At 38.5% G+C, this 9,089-nt stretch overlaps 1 protein-coding gene across 1 annotated transcript in view; it reads left to right on the top strand.

The window, feature by feature from the left end:
• The first annotated feature begins 453 nt into the window (after positions 1–453).
• LBR (lamin B receptor) overlaps positions 454–9,089 on the top strand; it is a 13,347-nt gene continuing 4,711 nt past the window's right edge. Inside the window, exons 1-6 of the mRNA XM_008939100.1 lie at positions 454–618; positions 2,174–2,362; positions 5,008–5,091; positions 5,731–5,908; positions 6,516–6,712; positions 7,470–7,524. Of these exons, the coding sequence (XP_008937348.1) occupies positions 454–618; positions 2,174–2,362; positions 5,008–5,091; positions 5,731–5,908; positions 6,516–6,712; positions 7,470–7,524 (868 nt within the window). The remainder of the gene's footprint in view (positions 619–2,173; positions 2,363–5,007; positions 5,092–5,730; positions 5,909–6,515; positions 6,713–7,469; positions 7,525–9,089) is intronic.

Below are 9,089 nucleotides of genomic sequence, written 5' to 3'. Positions count from 1 at the left end.
CCTCTGTAATTTTGTGAAACGACAAGAAAAGAGGGTTAGAGGACACTTAAATACCATCTAATTTAGTTTTTTCCCCTCTAGATGAGATCAACTGCATTGTGTCATTTTTGTCAGATATATGCTTTCTCTAGTTTTGATGGTCTATGATGGTGGACATTATATGTCGTGCTTCATACTGGTTTAGACGTACTGTTAATATATTTGAAATTTTTTTTCAAGACGTAACTTCAACCTTTGGTCTATTTTAAGACTGTTTCCTCTTCCTACTATAGGTCATTGCTTTTTTTTTTTCCTATCAGAGAGCTTTTTGTCTGTTTAAGGTAAAGAATTGTTTACTTTAAAGCTTCCCTGTTCCAGCTAAAATGAGTGGAAAGAGAGTAGGGAAAAATTAAACCTGATATTTAGCTGTCATGTGTATTGATCTGTATCTTTCCTAGGGATTCCTTGTGGAAAATGCCAAACCGGAAGTTTGCCGATGGTGAGGTGGTGATGGGCCGCTGGCCGGGAAGCGTCCTGTACTATGAAGTACAAGTCACTAGTTATGATGATGCATCTCATCTTTATACTGTTAAGTACAAAGATGGGACTGAACTTGCATTGAAAGAAAGTGATATAAGGGTGAGTACACATTTATGTCATCAGTATTTCTAATGGAAGATTATATTGATGTTGAGAGGTAGATAAAAATGTGACTTATAACTGGATAGTTGCTTTGCAAGTTTTCATTAGCTATTTTCAGGAATTGGTGCTAAATAATAGCTCTTTCCTATGTGATGTCTCAAGTAGAAGTTCAGAATGCTGACTCTACTTTTAAAGAAGTGTGTTTGTTTCATTTGTGCGAAAAAAACAGTGACACATTTAGTGAAAAAAGTCTGATCATTCAGGAACTATAGCATAATTGTTCATGAAAAATTGTTTTCGGGTAGCTTATAAAGCTAGTAATCAGGGGCTCAATGCAAATTTGACTTTTTTCCCCCTTCTAAATAAGAGAATTTGAAAACAAATGCAAGTCTGTAATTCAAGATCACTGTAAATATAAATAGAGCATACCCTTTAAGGACATACCTAAAATACCTGTGAATAGCTTGTACTGGCTTAGATCCCCAAAGGTTTCATAAGGTACTTTGCTCTATTTGTGACAGTTAGGGGCTTTTGAAAAAGAGTCATGATGTATATAAGCATATCCCTTCCTCTTTACATTTATTATTTCAGTTTCTATTCCTAATAAAGGCCTTCAAAACTCTGCATACAGATTTTATTTCAGTTTAAAATGTAATAGTGCATGAGTTAATTTATTATTCTGGAATTCAAAAAGCTATTTGAATGTTTGCTGTAGTTGATTTTTGAGGCCTGTTCTGAAACCTGCTTAAGTTCAAAGCTTACTTGTGTCTTTATGTGAACTGTAGTTTCACTTTTTGGTGGCAAATTACATGCCCTGTAGCCGACCTTTCTGGGGGGAACAAAATGTTTCTACCTTGAGGAACTGTTTTCACTACTTTAAGACTTTCTAACTTGTTTACTTCATGGCTGCAGGTTAACAAACACAAGCTGAGAAAATACTTTTCTTTGTCATAAAGCATTTGTGCCCTTTAGAAGTTTTGGATATTTTATGGGGGAAATTTAACATTGTAGACTTCACAGAGAAATGAAATGGAAAATGTTTTGGGAAGACTGTATGAAATTAAGTTATCACATCTAATTTAATGTTTTGGGTGATGTGGGCTTTTTTAATGTTGATTTGAGCTGTGTTGCCTTAAACAGATCATTGTATCTTGATATGCCAACTATATTAGTAAAGCTGAGTAACTGAAATAATAGCCATCTCTTAAGGCCTCAGAGATGGCTATTGGCCAATTCATTTGCTTATGCAAAGGTAGTATGCTTAAGAACTTGGTGCACACATTGATAGCTTTGCACCCATGTCGTTATTTCTGCAGCTTTGCATGGGATTTGTCAGCAGTTAGACTTGGGATGGGATGATTTTGCCAGCAGAATGACTATGCTGGAGTTGCTCGTAAGGTCTTAACAGACTTTGGACAACAGCAGTAAAGGAAATAGTTCTGTAGAATGATATGCTAGAGTCCTCATAGCAAAAAAAACCCACCCAAGTTTCTGAAATTGTTCTTTGGAATATCTGTGGTAAGATTTCACTTTCTTCCCCTCTTTCATGCAGTCACAATCATCGTTCAAGCACAGGAAGAGCCAGTCCTCTTCAAGTTCTCCTTCCAGAAAAAGTGCTAGCAGATCTCGATCTAGATCTCCTGGTCGGCCAGCAAAAGGCAGACGTCGATCTTCTTCCCAAAGCAGAGAACATAAAGAGGACAAAAAGAAAATCATTCAGGAAACCAACTTAGCTCTACTGGTATTAGTTTTTGTTTGTTCTTTGCGGGGGGGCTTTTTGAATTTTTTTTTAAGCAAATTTTTGCTACTTGCAAAAGATCTATTTTATGCATACTGGATTTATTACTCTAGAAGTCAGCTGTAGTTCATGTTCCCTGCATAACATAATGAGCTGCAGAAGTGTATCTCGGAACTGCCTTTTTTCCTTGGAAATCAAGCTTTCTAGCCTGTCGTGTTGTAAGGAAATTCTAGAAATATAAATGCATGTTGCTAAGTTCCAGTTACATTTGGTGGTACAGTGAAGTTCTCAGAGTTCAAACAAATTCTTCAGTGTTTTAATGCTGAAGTTATTGTTAGCCATGTGCTCCTGCTTGTGAAATGGGACAAACGAAGTTAGCCTACTTTTAAGATGTATTGATCAATACATAGCAGGTAGGTGTTAGAATTTGAAATAAAATGAGTTCTTTTTTCATACATGGTTCACTAAAATAGTGATGGAACACATGAGGCTCCTGTGGGAGAATTACTGCAGAATTCAAGTGTGGAATATATGTTTGCAGCCTTGAAGATTGGTAAGGGCAGGCCCAGGGCTCAGTTTTGGGGCCAGTCTTTTATAATAGCTTTATCAGTGATCTGGATGAGGAGATCAAATGCATCCTCAGTAAGTTTGCAGATGACACAAAATTAAGCAGGCATGTTGATCCGCTTGAGGGTCGGGGGGATCTGGAGAGGGACCTGGACAGGTTGGATCAATGGGATGAGGTCAGTTGCATGAGGTTTAACAAGGCCAAGTGCCAGGTCCTGCACTTTGGTCACAGCAACATCAGGCTACATTACAGGCTTGGGTTAGAGTGGCTGGAAAGCTGCCTGGCAGAGAAAGACCTGGGAGTGCTGATGGACAGCCAGCTGAACATGGGTCAACAGTGTGCCCAGGTGGCCAAGAAGGCCAACAGCATTCTGGCCTGCATCAAAAATAGTGTGTCCAGCAGGAGTAGGGAAGTGATTGTGCCCCTGTACTCAGCACTACTGAGGCCACAGCTTGAGTACTGGGTTCAGTTTTGGGCACCACAGTATACGACAGACATTGAGGTGCTGGAGCAGGCCCAGAGAGGGACAGTGAAGCTGCTGAAGGGTCTGGGGAACATGGCTTATGAGGAGTGGCTGAGGGAGCTGGGATTGTTCAGCCTGGAGAAGAGGAAGCTGAGGGGAGACCTTGTTGCTCTGTACAGCTCCCTGAAAGGAGTTTGGAGTGAGGTGGGGGTTGGCCTCTCAAGTAACTAGCCATAGGACAAGAGGAAATGGGCTTAAGTTGTACCTGGGGAGGTTTTGATTGGACATTAGGAAGAATTTCTTTCCTGCAAGAGTGGTGAGGCATTGGACCAGGCTGCCCAGGGAGGTGGTGGAGTCACCATCCCTGGAGGGGTTCAAAAGATTCATAGACATGGCACTTTGGGACATGGTTTAGTGGTCATGGTAGTGGGTTGATGGTTGGACTTGATGATCTTAGAGGTGTTTTCCAACTTCAATGATTCTATGATTCTATAATATTGCAGAACTGTTTTCATTATAAAAACTATCCTGTGAGGATTTGTAAGTTTATCAAAGGTCTGTGTTTTAGCTGGAATGTATTGTGTTTGTTCTTGACCTTTTTCTGAACATTAAGTTGAATACTAAAAATTATTCTGGTGTTCTGTAAGTGAAGCATAATAGAAGTGATGTTCCTTTATTAAGAGAGAAATAGCATTTCTTATGCCTCCTGTGCCTCTGAGATGGCTTCAAGCGATACTTGCCTGAGAGACAGTCCTTTGAACAGGAAATGCCTTCTGTTGATCTATTGAAAATAGATAGGTTTTAGTTAATTTTCAACTAAACTAAACTGAATAAGTAGGTTTGGTTTAGTAAACTGCTACTACTAAAGGTGTTCTTTGGCACTGAAATTGCTGTGCTTTTTGTTTTGCAGTGAAAGACTTTGAGCTGTGTGACCCAGTGCATAGCCTGTGCACCATATGCTTGTTTTAAGTAGTTTGTAGCCAGCCACACCACTTTACTTTGGATGAAAAGGTTAAAATACATTTAGGTTTTTCTCCTGGCTTCTCAGTGAGCAGTAGGATTGATCTGTTGGTTGTTATACAACTGGAATGACCTGGTCCTTTTCAACAAAGCTTAAGTTGAAATAAAACAGGTGAATCCCGTCTTCCCAGAACTGTGCAAGCTAGACTCAGTAAAGGAATTTTGGTACAGGAATTTACTTCTTAGAAAGCTCTTTAATAGAAAACCAAATTTTCAGTCCTGCAGAACAGTATTATATATATTGAATGCTGAAATTTCCTCTACTTTCCTAATAGAATTTCTTAATAGACATGTATGTTTGACTTGAGAGTTCCTAATGATGAGTTAAAAATAACTTGGAAGCTATGTTCTTAATTTCACTGTCAATAATAAAAAATCTATAACCTTTTCTTAAATGAGTGTTCCTCTCTTGTTTGTGAGCTGAAACTGTCTGTACGTTGAATATTGAACCACCTTGTTTTCTTGTGGAGAAAACCAGAACAGTTGCAGTTGCAAAAAACCCTGGATAGTTAGTGTTCTTCGTTATTAATGATATACTTACACTTAATGCAACTGTTACTTTCAGAAATCTAAACCTATGGGTTTTATTTTCACCAGAAACCCAGTGAGAATAATACCAGAAGGTACAATGGTGAACCTGAGAGTACAGAAAAAAATGACACATCCTGTGTAATCTTGGAGGTATGAACATTGAATTTACTCTTAGTGTTATGTCATTTTATTCTAACTTGGCTTTCTCTGAAATACCTAGAAGATGCCAATACAGTTGTCAAGGAGAAATAGAATGCAATGTAAAACTTAGAGGCCAAACAAGTTCATAACTAAGTTCAGGGGAGAGAGAGATGGAGTTGTTAGAAGTGAAGAGTACTAGAGCTGCATAACATTCATTTTTCTTTGTGTGTTTTTTTTTTTTTCTATCAGACCCTCATTTGTTACTTGGGTTTGTTCTTACGCTTTTACAGTGGGAATGTTTGGCCATAATAAAAAGTGGTGGTTCTTTTTTTTCCAGATCAGTTCTTTAGTCCTACTTGTTAGCTAATGCACAGAGTTATGGTAGAAGGGAAAGGACAGGGGTGGGAATGGATGACATGTACTGAACTGCTGCTGGTACGTAATCATGGTCTGAGTGACCACAGTGGAACTGAATTTAGCAGTCTTATAAATGCACAAACTCAAGTAGTCTATAGAAGTAGAATACATTGTATATTGGTGTTTTATAGTGACTAATATCCTTCCCAATGTGGAATATTGGAGTAAAATAAGGTAAAAACACTACAATTTTTTTTTTCTTTTTAGTAAATTCTTGTTATTCGTTAACAGCAAAAGTTGAAACCAGACCTGGAAACAGAGCGTGTGCTTGAACACTACGGCTTGCGTCCAAGAAGAGAAGAAAAGAAAAAGGAAGAGATATATTCAGAGAATAAGATTTTTGAGACCATAAAAACAATTGAGAAACCATCATCAAAAACAAAGGAGCTAGAGTTTGGTGGAAGAATTGGTATGTGTGTAAATTGCCTTAATAGTTGAAAATCAGTACTTTTATGTTTTTTATTTATTGACCATAATGGCATATCAAGAACTATTTTCTCAATTTTTGGACCCTGGTTGCAGAATCCAGAGAGATGACAGTGCTTCATGTAGTCTATAGTGGTACTGGTGGCAGTCAAAGAACTGTTACTACGCTTGATTCTCCTGTGAAATCCAGTGAAGATCATGAGTCTTCCCTTGCGCAGTGAGATTTAAGTAGTTCCAGATTAAATTTAAGAAGTAACTACCAAATTTTCTGTTTTCAAAACCTAGGTGCTTTGAACTCAACAGTAAATATTCTTTATAATTTAGTTAGGACACTTTTAAAAGGATGCAATGGGTGTGGTCCTTCAGTTTGGTTACATGACCCCCTGTGGGAGTGAGAAGAATGTCTCTCTCCTGTTACATAAGTGGGGGACTGCTGCTGCTTGCTTCAGGAGCAGATAGTAACAAAGAAGAGGTTGTCATTAAAGTTAATATTGAGCTTTATTACTGGGATCAAAAGCAGGTGTTTGTTTTGTTTTGGAGTTTTATTTCTCTGTGTTTACCTTCTACTATGGCCTGATGTCTGTTTACAGGCACCTTCATGATGATATTTTTCCTGCCTGCTACTGTATTCTACCTGCTGTTGATGTGCAAACAAGATGACCCAAGTCTTATGAACTTCCCTCCTCCTCTCCCAGCGCTGGAAAGTCTTTGGGAGGCTAGGGTGTTTGGTGTTTTTCTTCTGTGGTTTTTCCTTCAAGCTCTATTGTATTTACTGCCAATTGGAAAGGTAAGCTCTCCAGCAGCAATTGGGTCTTTATGGATAATCTGTTAGGGTGAAGGTAGGGTGTGTTCTTAATGCAGTGAATTTGAAAGCAGATGAATTATTTTTTTGTATTAAGCTGGAATGTGGCTACTGCAGATTTCTGTAAGCTTAAAGTATCACAGTCCGTTAAGAATTTAATGGTTGTGCATTTCATAGTCTTAGAGTAGAAGAGGGGGGAGGCATCATATAGGCGCTCAAAGCAAGGGTAAAATTTGTTTGGTACACTTCTAGAAGAATTTCAGGTGTCTGACTTAAACTGACAACTGTTTGATACTTGGTTTCTTATTGATGTGCAGTGTTCTGGAATGTAATCTTCACTTACAGGGTGCTATAAACCTTTCTAGCCATATGGATATTAGGCAGATGCTCTTTTTCTCTCTTCTTGTGATTTGAGGGATACTGATGCATTCTGGAAGAACACTCTTAAGATCATTCAGTTGTGTTGTTTTGTTGCTATACAGTTTACAAATGATTGGAGTAGTTCTGTTTTCTTGAGGATGGTTATGAATTTTTTTTTTTATGTTATTATTTGAAACTTGCCCTTTGTCTTTTGATATCCAAATAATGCTTCTGAGAGCAATGCATGATACTCAGATTTGTATTTGTCCAGCTGATTACTTTGATTGAATGTCTTCATGGCAGGGATGCACTTGATTTCTCTCTCCTGCTAGTGTCCCCAGAAAGTACTTTGTTGAAAACACTGAGATTTTTTTCTTCCTAGGTTGTAGAAGGCCTGCCTCTTTCAAGTGGAAGGAAACTGCAGTACCGGATCAATGGTAAGCATGCTGCAGTTGCTTGTTCTGAATTTGATACCACTGCCTGGTTTGCAGTGCTCTCAGTACTGTAAGACACAAGTGGTGAAAGATACACTCTGTGGTCAAACAAGGTATCTGTTACAGATCTTCCATAAGATAGGATGAACGTTTTCGTGGAAGAAGTTGACTAATGATCAGGAACTGCTCCAAGAGCAAGTCATTACACTATACAAGGCACCCAGTCTCCATCCAGTTGTGACGGGTGGTTCCTGTTGTAGTCCTTGCATAATTGCTAACCAGGCAGTTTCCTACTGGAAGTGTTAGTAATGCTCGTGTAACAGAGATTGTTGATGTGGAGGAGATGCTCAGGAGTGATCTGAACAGATCTTACTCCATATGTCCAGATCATCTTGTATGTCTGATTTATAGACCAGTAAGGAGTGTGTTGTAATTGCTTTAAGATGTTCATATTCTTGCCAGGTAAAGAACAGTTCTGAGTCCTTATTTGGATCTGATTTCACTTCTTACAAAATAAGGCAAGTTTCCGGTCTAGGTTTAGAGTATGGTTTAACATATTTCAGCAATCCTGCTTTTTCAGGCTTAAATAGGTAAGTGTACTTTGATGGCTTGAAGATATTCTAGACTACCCATTTGATTAATCAGTCAGTTTGAGGACACTGTCTGGTGGTAGTGGAATCCAAATTTTATGTTAAAAAGTTAAGTGGGGTTTTGTCATAATCCGGTAAGATTCACCATTTTAAAATCAGAATAGAAAAATCATAGAAACAGGGTGAATTACGTTGTGCAGAAACGAGTCACACTGAGGCTGCCTCAAAACTTTTTTGGGTTTGGATTTCTGTCTTTAGTAGGGGCTTAATCCTGAAATTTTTTTCTGTATTTCGATAAAGGGAGGAAATAAGCTACATAATTTGCATGGTTTAAAAAAGAAAAAAAAAGCGCTATCTTCTTGCTGCTTCAAAGGCTAATTCTCAAAGCAGCTTTGAAAGCCTTCTTCAGAAAAGGAAGACCACCACAGGACAAGAGGAATGAGCACAAACTGAAATACAGAAGATTCCATCTGAACATCAGAAACACTTTTTTATTTATTTACTGTGAGAGTGACTGAGCACTGGCACATGTTGCCCAGAGAACTTGTGGAGTCTTAGCATTGGAGATACTCCAAAGCTGTGTGGGCAACCAGCTCTAGGTGTGCCTGCTTGAGAAGGGGGGTTGGACTGGGTGAGCTCTGGAGGTCCCTTCAACCATTGTGACACTGTGAAAAGGGTTTGTAGAAGGTACTTAGGTGAGAGCTGTGTAGAGTTGCCTGCTTCTAATTGGACGTCATTCCATTCTACATGGTTTTGTACTCTCAAAAGTACAAAAATTTTGTGTTCAAGTTTTGTCTTGATCTTGTAATGCTTCACTGGTATCTGTATGGAGGTATATATGAAGGCAATGGTATTTTCTTCTTTGACTTAACTGAGCTATCCGACAGATAAGATTTTGTAGCTTGCTATCATTAGCCAGTAATAGCGTCAATGTCCATTTTCCCACTAAAGTCTGAAATTGGGTGATACGTTGTAAAA

Source organism: Merops nubicus, unplaced genomic scaffold (assembly GCF_000691845.1).
Source record: "Merops nubicus isolate BGI_N331 unplaced genomic scaffold, ASM69184v1 scaffold5684, whole genome shotgun sequence".
In the NCBI taxonomy this organism is placed as follows: Eukaryota; Metazoa; Chordata; class Aves; order Coraciiformes; family Meropidae; genus Merops; species Merops nubicus.
Note: the sequence above shows the minus strand (reverse complement) of the source record. Positions and strands in the feature narration are given on the sequence as shown.